Source organism: Opisthorchis viverrini (genome assembly GCF_000715545.1).
Source record: "Opisthorchis viverrini unplaced genomic scaffold opera_v5_277, whole genome shotgun sequence".
NCBI lineage: Eukaryota > Metazoa > Platyhelminthes > Trematoda > Opisthorchiida > Opisthorchiidae > Opisthorchis > Opisthorchis viverrini.
In genome coordinates, this window is record NW_008751928.1 from 634,209 (window position 1) to 658,923 (window position 24,715).

General features: G+C 42.0%; 2 protein-coding genes across 2 annotated transcripts in view; both read left to right on the plus strand.

Moving 5' to 3' along the window:
- T265_09364 (hypothetical protein) overlaps positions 1 to 15,215 on the plus strand; it is a gene marked incomplete at both ends in the record, with an annotated part of 28,692 nt that extends 13,477 nt beyond the window's left edge. The window contains 3 exons of the mRNA XM_009175401.1: positions 2,451 to 2,827; positions 6,772 to 7,102; positions 14,912 to 15,215. Coding sequence (XP_009173665.1) covers positions 2,451 to 2,827; positions 6,772 to 7,102; positions 14,912 to 15,043 — 840 coding nt within the window. The remainder of the gene's footprint in view (positions 1 to 2,450; positions 2,828 to 6,771; positions 7,103 to 14,911) is intronic.
- A 1,717-nt stretch (positions 15,216 to 16,932) lies between these two features.
- Positions 16,933 to 24,715, plus strand: part of T265_09365 (hypothetical protein) — a gene marked incomplete at both ends in the record, with an annotated part of 29,045 nt that continues 21,262 nt past the window's right edge. The window contains one exon of the mRNA XM_009175402.1: positions 16,933 to 17,037. Within this exon, the coding sequence (XP_009173666.1) occupies positions 16,958 to 17,037 (80 nt within the window). The remainder of the gene's footprint in view (positions 17,038 to 24,715) is intronic.

The following is a 24,715-nucleotide window of genomic DNA, read 5'->3' on the forward strand; positions in this document are numbered from 1 at the left end:
GGAGTGTATGTTTGGAATGATGGAGCGAGGAAGTAGAAAAGTCCCCTCCCCCCAATCCTTAATGTGGACCAGCCAGAAACATTCTGCTAGGAAATGACTTTCAGACGAGAGTGGCGTGAATGCTCACCCTCAAGTTCATATGTAGCTGAACAAATTGGAAGTGATAAGCATGAAAAAGCATGAAGGAACTGTGAGAGAATATGGAACAGATGAAGGTGCAGGGACAGTGGCTTTTTCAAGACCAGAAACCGGTATACTGATAGTCCGTTCGTGTTGGTTCAGAATTCGTAGAGACGCACAAACTTGCGAGTCAGATGGATACCAGCACCATATGCAGATGCATGAGTGCTTGTAGATAACTTGAGAAGCCGGACTGTTGATATTCAACAGGAGGGGAATTGAAGAGGGCTTGGAGCCATTTTGATACGTCACGATTTTGGGAAACATGACCACCGAATAATTCCTAGGCCTCATAAAAAGCGCGAAACCTATCTGGTCAGTTTGAGAGATTATCATCGTACCGGCCATAAATTGACCAAAACTATCTTACGTGGTCTGTTAAGTAATCCATGGAGAGGACGCATCAAAGGTGCGCTAACTTCTAAACAGCAGTGTCGCTATTTGGTGAGAAATGGGGCTTAGATCAGTTTTTAAGGGTATTCCACCGGTGTAAAGCTGTAGAAATGCAACTATTAGCTCCTGCATGTCGACTTTCGCACCACTGATTTTGGGGTAACCAACTGGCACATTTAATCACGAGCATTTCCATAAGGGGCATACAGTTTTATATGTAGGCTGATTTGAAGCGAGTCAAAGATATAGAACTTGCCTAAAATATGAGCAACATACCGTCTATGCAATGAGGATAGAGAAATGTAATCTGAAGTTTGACAGCGAGACATACCTATGCAACTACGTGATCATGTGGAGGTTGCCCATTGCAATACCACCGAATTTCCTGGGAGATCAGATTTTTAACTCACACAGAACACACACAAATGATAAAATCGGGGATCTTAGGCACTCAAAACAAAATCTGCAACTCTTCTGAAATAAGATCGAACGCAAATCGAAGTATCTATTAAAAAAGGTATTTTGCTAAAAATATTAGCAATATCAATAAGAAGCAAGTTTTTGAACGTGCTTAAAACTTTTGTAAATGACAACAAGTTGTAAAGGTCTTTTGAACAGCGAAGGTAAACTCTTGCGAACCCAGGCTAAAGTACCCACGAGCCAAACAGAAGCATTGGGGTAGACAAGCTGGTTCATGCATATAACTGACTGCGAAAAATGTCCTAGTCGTGAGTTATTGTTTGACCGAACAGGGTCTAAACATGCTGGTCACTCGAGAAAATAGACTCCTTCCCTCGATTATTTAAGAATGGAGCAAGGTATCCTTCAGAAAACACTGTGTGGACCAACAGCTCACCTACCCTGGATAACCCAATCCTGACCAGTATTGTGCTATATGGCATTTGGTTCCCGAAATAAGCACTGTGCCTCGAGTACAGTCCTGGCTCTAACGGTGCAAACAATTTTGTTGCCAAACCAGATTATCTAATGACAGTTATGGTTGGAGCGTTTGGTTTCGATCGATTCGTATTCATTCTAGTCTATGGCAACAGAATTGTCAACTTTATGCCTTCTGAACACTCATCGTGCTGATTACACTCACTTAGCGAGTAATTGAAATGCGGTCAGAATTCGGTTCTGCTTATTTTATTTCTTTGTGTGACATACAGCTGACGCGTTTCATCACATTTCTAGTAAACATTTACACTGATGCTCATCGTTCACTTAAATCCTCATTAGAATTTATACACGGTGAGTGACCGAAGGGAGCCATACTGAGATTGTTTTGGCTATCTTAGGGTCCCTCTATTTCTTTATTAAAACAATTTAGTGGAAAATTACATACTATCCGACTTATGATTCGGTTACCTGAAACACGTTGTACCTAGCTTTACGAGCTTTATTTTATCCCGGAGAATTCCATTGTCTGATTCAAAAGCTGTATGACATGCATTCAAATGAATTTGTATAAAAATCTGAGTGTTTTTTTTTCAGGAAGACATCTGGTAGAGTTTTACTGTATCTCCAGGCAAATTAGCTTAGTGCCACCCTCAGAGCGTGGCAACAGGCAAACGCGATAGTATGAACTGTGCAAGCAGCAGTGAATTGTTTCCATATCAGTCACGCGTTTGACTTGACGGTAGCGGTGCCAGAAAAAATTCAGCCACTTGGTGTTTCAACAAACGTCTCACGGCCAGCTGAGGTAAAATAGATGTGAGCACGGGCTCACTCATTTTTGACAATAAGTTACATCAATTGTTTTGAAAAAAGCAGACCAAATAACAGTGAGATCAACACACCTGTTGAATACAACTCCAAGGTAACTCTCTTCTCACCGGGAACGAATTGTATTATTCTTATGTTCCCTTAATTTGTAGAACCTTATTGAGTCAGACCAGCTGATCTACTTTCTCGCTCCACTTCGGCACCGACTACCAGCTCATCTCCATGCGATGAAAATGTTGTTAAATTTTGACTCCACAGCAGAACAAGTTAAGGCTGCACTTCACACCGCTTGTGACTGCTTGGCTGAAATCCGAAATTCCATATCAATACCCCGACTTCTGTCATGTGCTTTGGCTCTAGTGAACGCATTGAATTCTGCTGGCTATGAGAGACTGTCACCAGAATGTGCCCCAAACCGACGACCGCTCGTCGGCTTTCAGGTCAGAAACCTTGTCCGGCTTATAGATACAAAAGACAGCTCAAATACGCGATCATTGATAGACTATGTCGTGGAACTCATGGAAGTAAAGTAAGTGGATCATGTACACATTTGTTTTGAGCGAGTCTCACATAAGGTGTGGTTTTTTTGACAGCAGTTAGTCTTGTTATTCTTGACAGATGAGCCTCGAATTCGATCATCATCAGACAAACACATTTGCTTTAGTCGTTTTGTTAGAGGGTCTAACCACACCCCATAGGCTGTTACCCCAGCTAACAAAAATGCATCGGAATGGATTAGTCCCAAATTGATTTGTATTACGATAAATATGCTGGTCTAAAGCGTGGTATATGCCGGGAGATGGAAACTCAGTCATTTAGGTTGAGAGTATCCTTCGTCCAGACTTGATTCTATGAGGTGTACCATGGCTTTGATTGATAAAAAAAAGTGTTAGGAATGGGTCCGTCTGTACAAATTGTTTTGATTTGGTTGCCATTGTCGCGAAATCGATAATGACAAAATAATAATCGTCGAGCTGTAACAGCCTTTCGGTTTCTATCTGCCACCTCTCCTGAAGGTACCACGAAACCTGAGATTCTACCAGGTAGCCCAAGCCTAGACAGGAGCAACCGAGATTCAAAGGTTAGGTTCGAACCACAGACCCTCTCATCAGCTGAGCCATCTCCAGCTCACAAAATAAATACCATTCCTTTTTTGACAGTAGTGTTTCCACATGGCAAATACCTTCAACGGAATTAATCTGCTCAACAAAGATGAGGTTAATATTTGGAGATGACTAGAAGTACACGGATATTCACTTTATCCAACCACCTTTTCGCATGACACCACACTATTTATCGGTTTGCTGAAAAACCTTCGACAGCTTTCTACAAGTTTTACCCTCATTGACCTAATCAGGTGGCGTAGTCTTCAGGTTTTCTGTCGGATTTGCAAGTGTGTTTATTCCATCATTTGCGTACAATCTGATGTTCACGCATAAAACAAGGCTACTGAGACGTCCATCTGACAATCTCGAATGTTTGGGTGTCCAAATATCTTCGGCGGGATTAGAACAAACAGTTTTTGTCAGAAAACGTCATACTCTAAGGTCAAAATCCTACAAAAAGCATCTTGTAATTGTCGCTTGGCCCAGGTAGACCTGAGACTTCGCGAAAGTTTAAGAAACTTATAATTATTCAAGCTGCGAGTATGGTAAGTGCACTTCCATACAGCTGCAGATACTATGTACCATGAATCATGGTCAGCTTCTGGCAAGATTCAGAATGCGCTATGACGAGCCTAGGTGCCAGACAGTAAGGCACCATGTCAAAATTAAAAAGACTGCGACAACTTAGATTAGTGTAGAATAGAGGTCAGCCTGTTATCAAAATCGTAAAAACTGTTGTAAGCCTCCGTGATTTGCACTCTTGTGATTCCGCGTGGGTTTGTTTTGTTTAACACGAATGAAGCGCAGGTACCATCGGATTAACTCGAAAGGTTGCATATTTTTAAATCTTTGGTCATTCCACGTGATGCAGCCATTCAGTGTTTTGTCCTGCCTATCAGCAGAACAAACTTTTTCTCCACCATAATCTTCATAACAAGCTGAAATCTCCGGCTAAGTTAATCTTTTTGGAAAAATTTCGTTTTCACGTGTAGTACAATTTTTGTCACCACACAGGCTATTATCTCTCCGGAAGATATGACGGTACTTTTGCGAATACCAGTACACCAGTGCTTTGTTATTATGGCTTATCCTCTGCCAATGGTCCTCCCAATCAGACGCAAATTGCATATCGTTCCTGGAAAACTCAGCTTTGCGACTATTCTTGCTTCTGTTGCCCATCAACAATCGGCTTAACAGGATCGATCTTGTGATGCTTTTGTCAGTAACTGTTGTTGACCTGAGTTTCATGCTGCCACCGTCCCTATGGGCTTGGCTGTTGTATTGGCTTCATGGGTTGAGATCTGGCCCAAGCGACTGGTGAATTAGCCTTTTAGTGTACATGAGGCAGCCACCTGTACCCAGTTTAAGGTCAACACTGAGAGTCACGGGTTTGTGGATGCAAAAACTGGACTTCAACATTAGGCGATCGAATGCGACAACAGCAACCTTAGTGAACCGACTTGGATTGTTCCTCTTAGATTGACCATTTTAACTCTACGTGTAAGCGGATAGATGTTCTTGAATTTCTGTCGAATCTAACTAATGATCCAATAGTCTATCAAGCCAATATCCAAAACATCGCATTGTGCACCATAAGCTGGTATCAGTAATCAAATTTCAACCGGGAATTGCGTCATTCAGACGAATCCATCAGAACTGGTGGCTGAAACATACATTATTATCATCAGAAAATTACTGGATATTACATGAAACCGAAGTTAGGCCCCGAAACTTTACTACACCGCAAGCGTACTACATAACGAGGTCATTGATACCACCAGACATTCATAGCTGTTAGACAAGTATAAATCAAATGTTTTTTACCTCAAAGCTTAATCACAATAGCAGCTAGAACAACGACTAAGTGTTGAGGAACTGGAATATTTATACTTCGAGTGCGTTCATTGGTGGTTGTTCATCTGGATATTTATCTGTTCACCGAGCTTGGCAAATAGCTTGTAAGCGTTTCGTCACATACTGACTGGATATCCTTACGCAATCTAATTGCCAAGCCTGGCAAACAGATCCACGGCCACCTGATCAATAACCAATGAATGGGTGTAAAAGCAACCCACGCTGCTTATATATGCGTGGCCACCAGCCAGGTTTTCACATTCTGGAGGGCTTGATACACGTGCAAACTACTCCTTATTGCATGGACCTGGGTTGCGAGGGGAGTGGATGGGGAGGAGTGATATGGATTTCAGTAGCGGCTTACCATTCTCAAGTACACTGAATGGTCCTTGTTCTGTGTATATGAGATCATTGTACATCAAACTGAGTGGTATTTTATGTGCCCAATCAACACAATCACTAACGAAAATCCTGAAAACCTTCGGTGAAACTCATTCGCCACTGGGTAGCTCCGGATTTCTCGGGATCACTCTTCGATGCGCCTACTCACAGTTTCTACACGGATTGTCTGAGTGTGCTAGGTTAATCCTTGGGCCATTTCATCTCCCTTATGCTCCCTGATTTCATTTTCGGACTTTTTCTGAGCAAATTACGGGCGCTTTATGGCCTTAAACCAATGGTTTCTGACGACATTCCTGTGTAGGACACTTATGTGAAACCTCTAGAAGGGTCTGTTGTGAAGTTTCATGGCGAATCGACACCTGTGTGACTGGTAAACATTGAATACAAGGAGTGTATCCGTGTTCATAAGTGCTCCGATTGATGATAGGAGGCACTCATTTGTACTACTGGTATTATTTCGTACTCTCCTAGCGCTAAAATATTTTTCTGATTTTTTCGATGTGCTACCCGTTACGCGCAGAAGGGTTAAATGTGTCCCAGACGTGGGTTTGTATTCGTTGATTAGGATGAATTTTTTCACAAAGTTTGTATTGTACACTTTTATGTGTTGATAAATCGGAAAACGGACCAAAGCAGTTTGCCCTGCAAACTATGCACCGCTCCAGGCTTAATGTTGTTCACAGTAATGGATCCTAACCGGCATATTATCTGAAATATAAAATAAATAAATAAAATAAAATAAATGTAAAACCTTTAATAAACACTCATGAGATTTATGGAATCTGTATTCAGACCCTGAGCGGCTCTCTTTCCTGCCACACATTCTGGACTCCATTTCCAAGCGATGCTAACTGAATTGAAAATCCAAACAAACTAGTCAGTCGACCAGTTTAATGAGTTTTTATCACATGGGTTGAAAAAAGTAATCATAATGCTAAAGCCTGAGCCCCTTATCCGGTATGCACTGGTGATAAACTCCGAAAGTGGTGTTACCGAGCCTACCTCCTTTCCACTACGACTTCTCACTGTAGCAAAAAGAAACGATGTGTCTTGGTTACTGCAGCTCTATCCTATTGCTAATATTTATCTTTATTTTCTTCACTTTACTTAGCTTCGGCAAATCAGTGCACCAGTGGCCAAAAGAGATCGCCTCTCTTGATTCTGCTCAGAAGCTTTACAACGCAAAGCTGGTTGAGGAAAATTTAGTGGGTATCCGGCGAGATATCGCCCGACTGGAGATCGACTTACGTGGCGTTGGTGGTACTATCGAAACGTCCGATCAACTTGGACAAACAAACACATCTTTTCAGACAGACGTTGCGAATACATTGCGCGGAAATTTTATCTTCAGAAAACGCATGAGTGTATTCTTGGACCACGCAACACAAGAACAGGGCAGATTAAACCAACTGCACCAGGCATTTAGTGAGCGGTTCTCAAAGGTCAGTTTAATTATATCTCTATTTCGATCGTGTTTTTTCGGATATTGCATCTAATATCCATGTGGTTCACTTACTCCAAAACGGAAGAATGATTCTCGTTTTGCCTGAAAGCGTTTTAAAAAGGACTGAATTTCTATGCTGGTGTTTTTGTTTTGCCCACATCTGACAGAAGAAGAATGTGTGGTAAATTGCAGTTGAACACATGGCAAATGAAGTCCCCAGTCTGAAATATCTTGTTTTGTCAAATTGTGGGTGCGTATTCCAATGTACTTAGAATGTTGACGTGTCTGAGAAAAAAACACTCAAGCGTGATACGCTGAATAAACGACAATCATTATTCATTAACCTCACCATTTATATTTGTGAAAATTCAAATAGTTTGTTGGAACTCTTCAAAAACGTGAACAGAGTTACAGATTCAAGCACTTGTAGATTAGCTTTGCTCAGACGGATATTGCTTGAATCTTCCGTAAGATGTTGTTCAACTTATTGCGATTCAAAAAGGCAACCACAGATCCCACTTTGAATAAGATTCAAGCGATCAACAACATGAGGCTTCCTGTAGTTTTCTGGCAGCCCATAGTTATTTCGCCCTTCTGAAGCCTCATCTGACAGAGCCAACCCCAAATTAGCCTGGTTGTTGCCACTTGAACACAATATTCCACGTAAGCGAAGTTTTGCGCTCATTCGGGAATTAATATAGCAATGGTCATTTAAAGTGGTTAATGGTAAGCTTAGCTCAGAACCGCACTTCATGTTTGTCCAGCAAAATTTCTGGTTTTCGGATACATCTAGCAATTTCTAGTGACGCTACTCTGTTTTAACGGAATATAAATGCAAACTTAGCATAAAGTGGAACGCTCCGCCTGACAGAAAGGTTTTGAAAGACCATAACTCAAGTAGGAACGCGGCAGATGGTATGTTTGTATGCCGCGGAATAGTTGCAAAGAGGTATCCCTTGGAAAACACTTTTCCCGACATCCGACGACAATTTGAGCATAGTCCGTTCACTTGCAACAGTTTCCCAGTTGAGAACACATAGGTTAAGATGCATGGATTGATTCACCTCAGGATAGTGCTTATTTCCACCAAATGAGTTCATTAATTCACATTTTCAGCATTACCTAGGTACGCATTGAGGCTCACTCTTATTGAATCCCGAGTTGATCACACATGACAAGCATTCGACTTTAAAGACACCTTATGACTCTTTTTAGTTTTCCTTCAGTTCATGAATCATGTGCGCTGGTCTTGTGATAATTGCATAAACTCTAAAGATTCCTATTTGGACATTCCTAGTTTGATTCAGAGATCAATTATGACGACGGAGTCGTGATGCTAGCTGATTGTATGACATCCCACTAATTCAACCAACAGTTTCAGTACCTGAGGAAGTCACTGGTGAACACTTGACAAATACTACTCTGAAGATCCCGGGAATCATTCCAGCTAGTTTTCTGACGAAATGTCTCACCGCTGATTATGCTCACGAATGTCAGTTTATCAACTGATTGCTTTGAGTTTATGTGAGGAGTCTAACGCAACCAGTAACTCCTGGATCTTCTGCAGTGCCACGGCTTTACTAATATCTCCCAACTCGGAATCAGAACTAGGGGACTTTAATTCCCGCGGCAGAATAGTTGGTCTGACCAGCATATCGATGCCGATTATCCGTGAAAACTACCGCAATGCTAACCCGCCAAGATTTTCAAAAGTTTCCTTGTAAGAATGAAGAATCATACACCATTGTGAACTTGACTGGTGTCCAGTCATCATGAGTGGCAAAGTGCAGATGAACATGTGATCTCGTACTGAGGCGAACGTCAATAACTTAGTTGGCTTAGATATTTGTTTGCTCTTCGCTGAACTAGTGGTGCGGTAGTGGATATGCGAACTATCAGGCTCCACTTCGTAAAGATGCGCTGATGATGTCAAGTCGGTTGGTGATGAAACTTTTGCCGCAAGCTTACCTAACCCAGCGAACTAACCAAAAACTATGGGTCTTTCAAATATTCGTATTCTAAATGGCTGTGACAGATCAAATCATTAAGAGAATTTTCATGCTTTGGTTCACGTTTAATAATTTAAGACATGCACGACAATAAAGCGACATCCCCGGATGTTGTCTACCATGTGATCGTACGAACTGTTTTGTTCCATGGTTGTGAGATATGTTTTCTACGAGCAACAGAACTGAGTTGCATTCAAACCTCATGTGACTGTCTAAAGACAAAAGCTGGTGTGCTCTTCCAGAGAATCCGCAAAGAAACAAATATAAAGTGGGGTTTTCTGTTTCGCAGCAAAGACTTCGATTGCAATATATGTCCAGCACAGAGCTGCAATGATTTGGTAATTCATCCAATCATCGCTTGTCAAAAAGAGGCCTGTATCTTGTGACCCCACCCCGAGGTATAGCAAAACGTGGTAATGAATCTTTGGTAGAAGGTTATGGTGGCTACTACGAAGTCTGGATACTGTCAGTGCAGGTCAGCTATCAGGATTTGGTTCGCTCGTTCCACGGTGCATGTTTGAAGATTCAGTAAGTATGGTAGCAATCCAGAACCTCCGAATGAGTATCTGGAGGTGTAGGCACCTTGGAATATTTCTAGTCACTCTCGTAATGTGTTTTTGTTTTACTCTTCATAGTAGCGATTTTATATAAATTACGATTACTCACTAGTGTTCAACATTGATGTCGATGATGATGATAATGATAACGTTTAATAATATCGGAGTAGCCTGAAGAGTGGGTTTTAGAAATTTCAAACTATCTTTATAGATCACGTAGATAGTCTTGTTGACGACTTCCAACACACTTTCAACAGCGCCTGGATCCACTCACTGAATGAAATCAGAAGTCAGTTTTCGATGAGAAACTAAATGTCCCCGATGACATTACATCCATATGAATGAGTGTGAAAGCACGAAAACATGAAGTTCATAGTGAGGGCTTTTGTAGGTATGCTTTTGTTTGGTAGGATATGAATGAGCTTGCTATTAAGAGCAATACAGGTGTTATTTGCGCAATTAGATGACCGGCGTCCGTTTCCCTAGTGTTTTTCAGCGCCAACATCTGTTCGGTGAATTGCATGGGAACGACAGGCTGAAATGCTGTTGATAATAATTAGACCGATACAGAGCACCTGAATTCCGGCACCCAATTCTCGAGGCAGAAGCGCTTACACTTATCGGATACGACAGCCAGTATTATTTTAATTTTACTGAGCTTGAAATTTAAAGCATCTCCTCCGTGAGTGGTAGCTACATACATCGCGTGTATTGTAAAAATGTGAAAATCACAGGAGGGTTTGGTCGTTCCGAATAAGATAACCCGTTGCAACATTCTTGCAACATTCTCGTTAAAGACAAATTTGCACAGTTTTTATGCCTGCCGTTGCAAAAAGCCTTTTGTTTAACAGAGCCTAAGAGTTTTCAGCTATTCTCATGTGGTAACCTAGATGTATTCAGCGTGCACCCAAGGATCACACAACATATGCTCACCTCGCATGTCACATTTTCAGATTTCGAATTCCGACAATTAAAGGCATGTACCGACCATAGTCTCCAACTAACACTAAAGTTAAGTACAGTGCTGCAACGATTTGGTGTGGAACGGCCCAAAGATTGCTCCAGAACAGAAGGACTGGTGGCCGAACGGGAGTGACGCCAGTGTAAATTGTACTCACTTATAAGACCATGAAGCTTTCGGCCTCCTAACGACAGAGCGTAGACCGTTCAGTGCAACAGCAGCCTTACGGAATATTGAATGGTTCCGTAAGATAAGATTCTGCGCTTCTTAATACGGCCGCATGCATTTAACGGGGCACTACCTGAAGTAAAACAGCATAAGCAAATCGCTGTTCGCTACTTAGAAGAGACGTACAACTGAGAACAATCCGTGGTCCCATGCTTACGTATGGCTGGAATTATTACCGCAATCTGCTATTCAAAAAGACGGGCAACTGCAGTACTGCAGTACACCAAATCCGCCCCAGCTTATTGTCACGAAAGGATTGGCAACACATGACTCAACTGGAAAATCGTGTAGTTCTTTGGGGCCAAAACTCTTAGTTTCACTAACAGTTGTTCACAATCCTGTATCACACTATACAACGCTGTCACCGGACCCTGTTTGCACTCGTTGTGATATAAGTCAATTCTCACATTCCTAACCTTGTAGTCATGCGGTTCTCGTCTTTCAGATAGCGGTAAATGGAAAGCTTTGTCCGATTATTAAAATGCTCTAAGAAGGATGCTCGTTGAAAGTTTTTTAACCTGCACACTTGCAGCAAGTCTGCTTGCTATTCGATGACTCCAGACCAGAAGAACGACAAGGTCATCAACGACAAGCCATAATTAGTGATATTCTCATCAGGTGTATAACTAGAGGGAATAGGATCGAGCGAATTGGCGGGAAAGAATGTAATATTCGCGTTACTCAGAACCAAAGTCTGGGTGAAATATTTTCAATGCAACCCGGAATTCGGTCCGTCTTAATCCGGCCAATTGCCCCAACGGGAAGAAAATTCCGGAGCTCACAGGAAGAATATAGTAACCATACAAAACTAAACTAATCGAAACCATTTGTCCCCAAACCCGGTGAATCTGTTGATTCTCCGCTAGTGTCCTGTCTCTCAGACCAAGTATGGCAATCTCAGCCGCGGATACGATATACATGTCAGCCTTAAATAAGTGTATGTCGGGTGGAACTGCAGGTACTGACATATGTAGCAGTGAGGTGCGCCATTCGTGTTACGTGTGCGCGTCGACCTATTGCAAAACAGGTATGATTTTCCATTTACTGATTTGCATTTCCGGCAATAATACTGCTGGTTCCGTTAATCTGCTTTCTGACTTCCTGGCACTCGTGCGACCTGTGTACGTAATATGCATGTGACCGTGGATGGTCCATCTAGGATCACACTTGTCGTTCGATTAAGGCACCTAAATGTGGTCGGTCTATGATTTGTTCACTAAGTATAGGAGCACAGTTTGGGTATTCCCGGATGGGGACTGCGCAACAGAGCACACCAATTTCCGGCTCCACTCGCAGGGCAATCCTTGCGACCAATGGTGAAAATTCACCAGAGATATTCGTTCCAAATAGTGGCAGCTCCGAAAACTGTACGACTCGACATCATGCCCATTGTACCCGGTCGTTAGCTGTCCTTCGCCATTCTCCTGTTATCATTAGGTCAAAGAAAGTGTTACTGCTTGAACAAACGTACTTTGACTCACGGTTTATGGTAAACGAAACGGACTAAAGTGAGTGTCTCCGACCCTCATCCATTGGTCAAATGTGGATCTCTGTGTGGATTTCACTTCAAGACGTTTACCAATGTGATTGCATAGGATTCTTGTATCTTTAATTGACATTTGTCTCCGTTTAGATATTCTCGAGTTTCCGGTTTTTTGTCCTTGAGATGTGACTTACATCAATCCCAACACAATAAGATGCTACGTAACCAGGAATTCTCGACGGAACCTCAGCTATTTTTTTCTACCTGTTACCAAGCATCGTCAGATGCATTTTCAAAGCAATTTGTTTTAATCCCGACGATGGCAAGCTGTTTTTCCATCAAAAAAGGAGTTCTAGTCTACAGAACAGAGGGTTTCCATGATATGTTATAGGTTTCTCGTTTCATTACTCAAGTGTGTTAGCAGGCTAAAAAGTTCAAAACGTCATACGTATTTATTACTAGTGGGCCTTTATATGATTTTCAGTAAGTGCACCTACACTGATTAGGTTGAATAGTGCTTCTGTGCCGACACGCTTCTTTTGGAAGCGTCGCGAAAATTGCTTTGGTCATTTGGCCCGTACAGTCGTATTCGCACCAGCTTCCAACGATTGCTTTTATTCACAGGTGTGATACACGGTGCCTGAGCTCCTATAAGACTTGATCAAGGCAAAGCCGTCATGAGTTTATCCAATTCCCACATAGTGAATCTCTGTGAACCGGGATTTTTCGCCCCCTACTCTGGCCAAATTCATGTAAATTTCCTAGGAGCTCATCTGTCATAACATCTGTTAGCCTACACTGGCAGGTAAAACCTATCAGACGGCACCTATTAATCATTTCGCCTGCCAGTAGAACGTTTTTGCTGGTTGAGTCTTCTGCGTAAAACTTGACCAATCTTGTTACCTACTCACTTGGTCCGAAGAACTTTTTTTTCTTAAAACTGAGACTTGTCCGACTGTTATTCCGAATCCTTTGAAGTGCTAATGCATTCATACCGAAGTTATTGACTAACGGCAGATACACTGACTGCAACCACTCGTCTTCTTGACCGACGAGAGCGGCATTTGTCAAGCAACAAATGACCGAATTTAAGACTTTACCAATATGGTTTGCCAAAGACTGGTCAATATAACATCTTACCTTGTGTGATTGGCGTGAAAATTGTTTCCTCCACCATTGGTGTGCGGGCGTATGTGTCACACTGTTCACAAGTTTTCTTGGGGCAGGATTCTGGCATCATAAGGAATCTGCCGTGCTTGCGTCGCCGGACTAAGTGGCAGGCAGATAAACACCATCTGACCTGTCAACGTACGAAGTTGTCATGCGAACAGCAACTGTTCCGGTACAGCAGCTCTGATCATGTACGTCGAGATTTTGTAGCAATGCATTCGAGTTGTCCTTAGCTAGTGCATGAGGTACTATAGATGAGACACAATCCGGTTCGTTCAGTTCCCCTGCATTTCTTCGAGCGGGTCAAGTGTGTCGTTTGCATTCGTTAATATAAAGCGTTAATCCCCTGTTTGTTTGCCCAGTGTGTGGCATCGATATGGAATCCGCATCATATCAATTGATTAGAACTTCGGTCTGGTTGATGCACCTGGATTGGGTTACTGAAAGCTGAGTGGATTAAACCTGTTGCGTACCCACTGTTTCACAATGCTTCATTTGAGTAATCTCGCTTTAAGATTAAGGCAGATCACCATATATCTTACTCGCTTGGTGGATTATTGTGCGAATTATCACTCTCTTCGTACTCAATGAGTAATCAGGGTTGAGCCATAGGTAGCCGTATGATTGGGTTGGTCTGTGATGAACTGTGGTTTCAAGGGAACCCTGGTTCCAAGAGGCCTTATAATCAAGAAAACGGATCGTTTAGTTAGGCGCCTCATGTTCTACAGTGGAGCCCATTAAAAATCACAAGTACATGAGACATGATAAGAACTGATTTACACTTTGACTTTAAGATAACAAATATATCATCATCGTATGCCACGAGAGTGGTCAAATATGCTTGGTGTCTGTGATTCAAGCTGTGCCAAAATCAGCTTAGCCCCAGCCGGAAAAGCGGGTAAATTGTTGACGGTTCTGTTAATCTCCTTCACTCTTAGAGGTTTCTTATGTAGGCTTAAGCTGTGGGCACATCAGTGTAAAGCACAAAACCATAACTTACAAGGATTTCATCGTCAAAAAAGATACTGGGTAGGTCCCTTAGCGATATCTTACAGACTTGTGGTCCGACTCAACACATTACTTTGGAGTAGCGTTAGTATTTCCTAACGATGTGTGAATAATTTGTACGTGCTAATCCACAATCGGACGAAGTGGAGCACACATTTTGTATAATTTTGGGAGCCTGAAAAATCTGGCCTGTTTGACATAACCATAAGAACTGCCCTCCTTTAGATTTGATGGAGCATACAACTTCACCACATGTCGATAGTCCTATGAAAAGGAATTAACAAAGATGTTCAACACTTTATATGTTCGTTATTAAACTCAGCAAAGTTTTATCATGACGTTTTTGTATACTTCATTGTCTCGCAAACTTCTTTTGACAAATCTACCGCAGGTCGCCGTGTATCTTGCTTTGGATCGATCAAAATACACAGCGGACCAGCTTTTCGCCGACTTGCGAACGTTCCGTGACATGTATCAGCGAGCCCAATTACTACGAGGGTGCAATCCAGAACACCGGAACTGAGCTACCTTCAGAAAAACGTTCTCATTCCCAATGATTTTCTTGTACCCCGGTATTCAAAATAACTTTATGCCCGTTTACGTTGCAACAAGCTTGACATTTGTCCCATATTTATATTAAGAGATTGCTAGGCGAATGTAACGTGTGTTTCTATTTTTAATATACTTAACCCCGAACAGACTTCAGGAATTTTGTTTTCAGAAAATTTTGGGGAGTTCAAAACATTGCATGACTTGTTTGATGAATAGGATTTTGCTTCCAGCGAGTATCCGCGGTTCCGCACCTCGCAAAGTTAGCAAAAACGCTTGAATTTCTACGGCCGACATACCAAAGTTTGGCTGGTTTCCCATTCACGTTCTATAGAACACAAATTACGGATGTTTTTTTCATGTCATTGATTCGATGACAAGTGCACTGCGTGTAGACCACAATTAATCTAAGCGCCCCTTCTGTTCTAATTTACGCCTTATTTTAGGTTGAAAAGTTCAAATGCTTATTACTCAAGGTGCAGCACACGTACGCGTGCGTGATACATCCGAAGACCTGCCGCCGAAAAAATAATGCAGACGACAAAATTAGCTGAACACTGCTCTCCCATGTCTACATATTCATGGTTGTGTGTGGACGTGGATACCGCCGGGGCATCCTTGTCTATAGAGGGAGACGGTTAGTCTCCTGAACCAAAGTCACTGGCTAACACATATTATGGATCGGGAAAAGTAATTTTACTCTGATGGGGTGTACAAAAACTCTCAGATCATAAAGAGCAGTGTCTCCAAACCTTTGACGGAGATCGCTATCGATAGAAAGTTATCGATATTGAGGTGGCGAGGTGGCTTTAGGAAGAAGGAACTATCGCTCGATGGGTAAGATTCTCACAGCTCACAAGTTGCGCTGGTTAATGTATGTACTTTGCATGTCAAACGACTGTCTACACCGCAGAGATTTTACTAGCCTCGTGTTGAGTGGAAACGACTGAGAGGCGGACAGTCTGTGACTTAGCGGCGAAGTATGAAACTACAAACTAGTAAACTCAGTCAATCGACAACTGCCTCCTCCTTCGGCAGTGACGTGGAATGCCGGGATAGTTTAAAGGCACTATAAGTGGTAATAAAGCAATTACCTTGAAGTCATTTCTGCAAAGCTCTCCGCCTTATCATACAACTACAAAAATTGGAATTCTGTTATGGGAATTATATGTTGAGAACAATAAGGATAAATTCAGAGGCTTAACAGTGCCAAAGCAGATTCTGTCTGGAGAAGGGAGGGTTAGGCCGGTGACTAGCATTAAGTGAGTTTACGGCTTTGGACCAAGTTGGAATGAGAATACGGATTTACCCAAAAAATTCAACTTTTGAGCTGCGACTTGTGGATTGGACTTTGCAGACTAACAAGCTGCACTTTTGTGTTAAGGCCCACCTCTGTGAATGCGTGACAATCGGCTGATCATCGAGGATAGAAGGCCAGTTTATGGTCGTTCCTTCAACCAAACTTACATCCACACTACCTAACCATGAGCTGATGCAGAGCTTGCTGCGCCTACAGACACTCAAAAAGATACATGCATGCGTGTACACACTAACACACACACACGTATACAAGCAAATATCCACATCTGATACTTGTTTGTCACGAACGGCTCAACCACATGGTTCTTAATAACCAATAAACAATTTCGTTAGGCTACATAACACAAGTGCTAGGCCATTGTTCTTCCTCCTCACCATGGTTTCTGGTAGGAGTTTGCGCCTCAAGAAATTTCGGAAAAATACTGGACAAATCTACTCACTCATTTGTGTGTTTGTGAGCAGATAGAAGACCCGGGTGAAAAACACCCTGGACACCGAATTCTGTGCCGTTCACATTCAGAAACCTTCTCATCCACTTCGGTTTTTCGCGTCACATTTTCCTCTTCTAATGTCGGTCATTTTTACATCTGGTAAAAAACCTGGATCGCTTGTTCGCGGACAGGACGACAAGGGTCGTACAGGTGTGCAGTAAGTCCTTGTGCTTGGATTTTCGCTGACTTATTCCATAAGTGTGACGCATTTGTTGTTAAAATGCTCAGTATAATCTGTAACTGAAGTGGTCAACTTTTTTCTTGCTCCTGTTTTAACCACAAATCTTTTTTTTGCCTGGAGTCGAACGGGGCTGGAAATAGTAACCAAAATGCTATAACTACCGTTAATGGATTTATCAAATCTTTTGATATCTTCGTGCAGCACAGCCTTAGGCCTTCCAAGTTGAACGGAAACTTTTGTTGATTTAAGACAATGGTCTCAAAACTTTTGCAGCTTATTTTATCTTTAGCTTACTGGAGAACATATCCAGCCTACTCACACGATCGCTATGCACTGTATCGACTACCAAAAACGTCTCACAGAAATTGTGACCACAGATGTCTCACTAAGTGCCCTATATAATTCAAAATTCCACTGGAAACATGTGACTTTACCGGTAGGGGTAGGAGTGGCGCGAGTATTCAGGATGGAAATTACGAGTACGCATCTAAGACAGAACTGTAGTCAGATCAGCAGTACCTCTTTGAGAGTATCGCTTCTTTTTGCGAGTGCATTTCTAATTCAGTCGCTCACACCAGACGAGTTAAACCATTGTTCTTTGATGACTGTCGACATCGGAGCCCGCAGAATTTTTATCTCTGATTGGTCAATAGCCAATCAGTTGACAACACTGATGAAATATTCTAGAGTTCGAGGTCTACTGATTTACGTTACAATTACGGTTTTGATTCGAATGGTAATGCGGAATGATGCCTCTGCTTGATGCCATACAAAATTTGTCTTCATTAACGCGCCACCACCTTTCATTCGACTGGATCAAGTAGTGCATTCTGGGGGGTTGGGGTGCTATGGCACACACTCCTAACCGTTTCTTTTCCAATTGTCATTCGTTTAAAGCTTTTTTCAAACTTGGCAAACCTCCGGGTGGTGAATTTTTAATGCCCGCTTTAAGGCAGATGCGGTAGTGGATTAACAAAACAAATGAAGTCGTTGAGTTCGAAAAAAATTAATCCACGCATTTACCTTCCGGATACTGGCAAGTTAGGAATGAAAAGTAAAAGAGGAAGAATGGAGTTATGTACAAAAAAATTGGCCCACACTTAAAGAATGTTGCTGTTTTCTAGTGGAATATTGAATGCTCATTATGCCCTTTACCGGAAAACGAAATTATACTGAACCGAAGGAGAGCTACGCGTGTGGACAAGTGGCAACGGTGAAACAGCAGGCAGTCCAACGACTAACAGCACATACCAGACAAAGTTTTCTGCTGACGGCTGGCGTTATGCAACCGGTAGATGTCTCCAACGATAAACGAGCGTACTCTCATCACACAGCGTCTGTCGGATGCGACAGCTTTTTAGCATTCGAACAGATAAATGACATGTAGTATGTTGAGAGTATAAGCCTGACGTGTTGCGCCAGTAACAGCCTCTGATTTGGTGTGCCACGCTGTCTCCTAGTTTATCATCTTTATCTCGAATTATTTCTGCACGAGTTTCGCCTTATTGCTTTGTTTTGTTTCGTTTTGCATTCTTTTTCACCTAAATTCATTTTTGTCTGCTCAATATAAATACAAAAAGTCGCTCCAGTTGTCTAGGTATCCGGGATGCTAGAATAGCTAATCTGTGACCACGTGTGTCCCGGACAAGTTTGACTACCAGAAAACCGTTGACATTTACCGTGGTTTTCAACGGTTCAGTTTTACTCAACTGAACTGAGAAATGTGGGCCTCCATTCTGGATTACTGCTGGCCTTAGAAATTCCTGATCTCTTCAGGCTGAGTTAACACCCCGAAGTTACGTTGTTTGCAGCTGCGGCTAACCACAGTCCAGTGCAAAAACCGTCTTCGGCGTAGCCGTTTACGACTGAAAAATTTGAAAACGAATTTCGGCCGGAAGTGGCCAGCATTCCACTATACCCTCTGGCAAACTGATAAAGGCCATAACGTGTCTGGAAATAAATAAATAAATCACCAATACAATGCTGTTTAGGTGGTTAAAGTCTGAGAGACTGCGTGGTAAGCACGAAGTCTTTTTCATTGAGGTCAGAATAATTCGGGGGTAAGGAATACCGGCAGGAAGGAATGCATGCTATTAGAATAACGTACAGTGGAGCAAAGAGATTACTAAACCTTAAAAAATGGAATGAAAGCCGCCACTGACGAAAGGTTCTGCACGTCTGGATCAAGATTAACTGTGAGGTCAAATCCCACGCTAAACAACATAAGGTCTACAGTTGTACTGATCATTACGTAGAGACTGATAGTAGGAACCATATTAAAATACACCATTAGAAAGTTAAGAGCTGTTCGTATGGGTACGTAAGACGTTCTAGAAGCTGGAAAAGTTCTTAAAATTGGTTTTGGCAACCGATATTGATGTCTTTGAAGTATTTGGGGCGGGAGAAAGAAGGAGCATATGGAGCTGGTTCGTATAACTTGACAACAAGAAGCGGACACCTTTTCCATATTCGGGAGTCGTGGGAAGCGATGATTTAGTCTCGAGAGATACCCCTCCCCCAATTAATAAATCAACCATACAAGATACTGACGATTTCACGGTCACAGATGTTTACAAAATAAAGCCGATCGATGAATCCGGATTCCGTTATCTGGCAAAAGAATAGCAGTCCAATTAAGCTAGAACATGTCACTCACATTCATTGTTTCCTCCATCCTGTCGAGCACCATTCTTTCAGGAGATTGACGCAGGAGGAATGCAAGTCACTGGGGAGATTTTAGGAAGAATTCATGCTAGAATACTTCCGTCAGCTAGGCATCTGGCCTGTGGAAATGCATAAGCTATATGAAAACAGGCTATAATGCGCAGGCAATGCATCCAATCTACTGAACATTCTGCATATATGGCTTGCGGGAGAGTGGAAAACACGAATCCAAATGGCAAAAGCTTCAGTGGAGCGCTTTATTTCGGTTGCAAAATAAAAGTTAGATAAAGGTTATCGAGAACGGTTCCATTCAGTTGAAGGGTTGTTAGTTTATGGATTTGGTTCTAGAATCGTTTTGTTGCTTTGTATCAGGTTCATGCTAAAGTGAAGCCAATAATACCGTCCATGTTGTAGTGGACTGTCATTCAGTCACTTCTGGAAAAAATCCACGCCTCATTGTGGGGGGAAAACAGGCTCCAATGTTTGTATTCTCTTCCTATAAGCATAACTAGTCTATGCTGGAAACCGAGACGGCGTTAGGTACTTACTGGGAATCGGTAGCACTCCGCATCTCACGAAAGTCTAAGCAGTTACCAACCTGCGATCTCCCAGCTAGTTTGTGAAAATCGAACCGTTTGGTTGATCACTGGTGTGATTTACTCATATGTAGACAGGATATAGTACAACTAATCTTTCAACCACGCAAGTCGCACCACCAGTTCAGATGGTGCGACGATTGATGATTGGTAGATGAAATGTTTGTTCGCTATGTGTTTTATCCTTCCTACTAAGCTACTTATTGTTTTTGGTAGTGTGAGGAGATTTAAAAATTTTGCGTTTTCCTTGAACTGTGTTTTGAGGTGGAATTCCCTGGTGATTGTGAACTGTTCCACCAAAAAAGCGAGCTGTCGAAGTGACCAAGCACGATACGCCGCTCCAGGTTGTGCCTCTCTCTAAAATATCATAACATTGGCGACAGACCTTCTGAACCGCCCTCCTGACGATTTTCCTTAGTTCGTTAACTACGTGGTTGATGGAGAGAAACAAGATTCCAGATGCGCACTTTTGTGGGACACGGTCTGAGCCTGAAACAGATTGGATAGATAAAATCTGAGTTTACATGGACAGAAGAGAGTGTTCAGTTGGGTGAAAAACGCCTGGAACCGATTGAGTAATCATCGCTTTCGGACAAGTTTGGTAACCATCGGTAGATCTATTGCTGGACTTTTGTGTCAAAAGCCAAACGTTACCCGACAACAACTCCACCAATTGTTACCAGACTTTTCTGATAGGAAGAGACTGTTCTTCCGTAATTTTGAGATGCAACCTATGAGCAGTGGTTCTGTCAAAGACTTGCACCCATATTTTTTTATAGGCAACAGCCTGTTACATCCAATCTCCGACGAGAAACCCATTTATGTGGGTGCTATGAATGCGGATTGTACAAGCCTGGAGATTCGGCCTATTTTCGGCCAAAAAGCTGTCTTACGTTAGTGATGGTTCTTATAGAAAAGCAGAGATGCAATCACACTGAAGGAAAAACCATGAGTAGAAGGGACAGTAAGAGAAGAATGTCATTTCGGGAAACGTATACCTTCATTTGAGTCTAGCTCATCAGGAAAAACTTACCTGTTTCTACTAAGCAAGAAGTTAGGATAGGTCAACAAATATTTTGCATACATAATCAAGTCAGCGTGTCATAGATAAGCAAAATAATAGCTACTAAATAAGCAATAATGTTTGATCCGGTCTTAATGAAAGATTCTCTGGAGCTCCGATACATCCGTAGGAAAGACCCGAATTACTGTTTATACTAGAACATCGGACAGGAAATTAATTCGCTGGATCCACTTTTTCCCTGAAGTGTACAGCAATTTACAAACGGAGTAACCTAGCAAACATGAGATGAAGCTAATTGGTAAGCGCATTGGGATGGTTTGTCAGTAATCTGGAGGGGATTTTCAAAACTGTGTATGACGTGTTTTTTCTGAAGATATTTACTAAATGAATCTGAGGCATCACAAGCCTTGTAAATATGCAACCTTAATCCGAAAAGTAGCTTGAAAATCCCGATTCGATGGAGAACTATCTGTTTTAGCCACTCTGTTAATGCTCGTATTCTCTTTCACTCTCTCCACTGTCTTCATCCACTGAAGACAACTATACGTCACGCACCCATTTCGAGTACAAACTTTTGCACACCAAAACGTCTACTAGCCGCAATTCTATCATCTGTTTTTCGGGTTAATCTCAGTGTTCCAAGTACTAGCCTTGCGTCCAGCCAGCTTGCGTAGAGCGTTCCCTGATGTGTATTCACGTAAGTTGCTTAAATTGTGTTGAAGCACTTAAGCATTGGCTTCCGTTGCCATCGTGAGTTGATCTGCCTCACATTCGTTTGGAAACACATAGAGCCTTACCTGACTTGACTTAGCAGAATAGTGCCACTAAAAACGGGAACACTGAGACGCCGGATGACTTTTACTGTACAATATATACTGCTACAAATATGAAATAAACGTATTCGTATCCAACATTGACTTGTTTAGTCCGATTGCACGGAGGTCCGCAGAATAAATAATTCCTGTATCAATGTTGCTAAATCTCTAGTGCGGCATTACTTTGCTGGGAATAGAAGAACGCTTAGATAAGTCAGAAAGCCATCCACAGTCTGGTAAATTTCAACTCTCTCGGCCGTGCACTGTGCATTGATGGCGACCGTCTCTATCAGTGTTACCGGTTGGTTTCCGAGACGTAGGCTAGTCAACCTTTGGAGGTAAAGTGTGGCAATACCGTACCACGTCGAACCTACCGCGGTCACACACAACATCAACAATATTAACCAATAAGGAACAAACCTACAAAGTCAACTTGGTAGGCTGAAAATATGCAAGAAACTACCAGTAAATTTAACCCGTCAGGTCAACGTGTAACCCGATTAGATCTTGCTGAAGTGAGATCTTCACGGATCAAACTGGTGTTAAAGGAAGACTCAGCTGACTACCAGCTCTCTCGCCCATGTTATTCTCTAGCCAAGTTTGCTGGACAAAGGCCGACCTTTTTCAGTTAAAGCGATATTGCACATTTCGGGGTACGGAAGATAATTCAGCTGATATCTCTTCGACTATCCTTTCAACATTATTTGCAAATCAGTGCATAACTTCACTGAAGAAAATTTTGGCTTTCAAATAGTGGGTACAGTACACGCAAACTCGAGAACTACTTGCATCGGTTGAGCATCGAAGAGGGAAGCAACTGTTGCTGGCTGTCACATGGATTTACGTAAGTGAAGTCTGTTGTCAATTGAACAAGTTCAGCACGGGGAGCGCTTATTGACATTTTCTAGAGGGAATATCAGCCGGAGGCCACCGAATATTTTGTATTGTTTGGCAACGGTTCCCATCGTTGTGCAGTATACTATTACCCACAAAATTTGTCATATTGTTCTGGGAGCCTCCTTAACGATCAGGCTAAACAAGATCTGGTTAATTTTGATGCTAATTTGTTTGGTAGGATTGCTGTATTTGAAAGCTGGTTAGACCAATTTATTTTGTATTATACTGCCACTCGTCAGGTCTGTTTTGAGATTCCATCAAGAAGATATAAAATCCAAATAGTACAAAATGACTACTCAACACCTGCAACCGGCCGACTGATACTGCGAGTCCAGGCGCTTCTTTCAACCATACAAATGAGAGAATCACGCGTAAATTGCTTTGTTATTACTTTCCACAGGCGTCTACTAAATGGAAGGAAGGAAAAGAATAACTGGTAGTCGATATTCTGTGTGCTCTATGCGCGTATCCCATTCGTATAGCACTGTAGCACTTGACTGCGTTCTACCTAGAACGATGTTTGTTGCTGTCGCTGTCACTGAAGCCAAAGATATTTATCGAGAATAATTCAGGTGAAGTTCAGTTAAGTCGAGTCTCGAAGCGTGTAGAACATCAGAGGGTGGATTTTCAGAGTGAAAGATCACAGTAAGAGCATATAAAAGACAGTAATTTATCCCGATAATTCTGTCATTCAGCTGAACTCTCGGTTAGCTAAATAGTCATAGATACCAAGCCCTCCGCGTAGTATATACGAATAGATCCATCAAGAATAAAAATAGTCGACCCGACAGAACAATGACTTTGTGATGATATTTTAGCTCAATCTCTTGTCACGTTAAACGTGCATCTGTCGTCAAACCAAGATGAGCGACGATGAACGTAATTCAATAGGCTGCTGCAGTCGACTGTTTTAGAGTAGCCACTGAGGGAGCATAGTTCACAAGCCATTTCTGACATCCAAAATATTTACTATCCTAAAGTGTAGGCGCTTTCCGTGCGGTTGAGGTTTTGGGACTCAGAAGGGACTTGTTTTTATAGCTTTTTAAGATACTTTGTCCTCAAATTTCACCAAGCACGACTCAATACTCGTATTTTTGGAAAACAAAACAGTAACGTATCACCTGAACGAAGCAGGGAGTTTTGAAACTGAGCTGAGTTTTTTGGTGAACACCCGGGCTAATAATAAGTTATTTAAAATACTAAAATACTTGTAAAACTGTCTTTTTTTCGATTAAGTCTCTCCTTGTTCAAACTAAATCATTCCAATTTTTGGGCGGGCGCCATCCAAGAAGCCCGTTCAGTGAATCCTAGCTCAATTCAAACTTAATACTCGTGGGATTCTTAAGTGACAGGTTTTCGTCGCTCCGCTAGTTTAATTCCCTATCGGATGTGCTAGATGTTCAAAGAAGAACCCAATATTACGTTTTCAACACTTCTGCTATGGCTTACCATTAAGTGAAGAGTCACCGATTTTTGACAAGCAGTCTTGTATTTGGTTTGCATCGCAAATCCTCCCTGTCCGTGTTGTATGTGACCAGACACGTCTAGTAAGGGATAAAAATTGCTCCAATAAGAGTTTTTGTGGGTATGCTCGGACCGAATATTCTGAGTAGGTTATCAATTAGAGTCAAGAGCCTGCTGTACGAAAGATGCTAGGG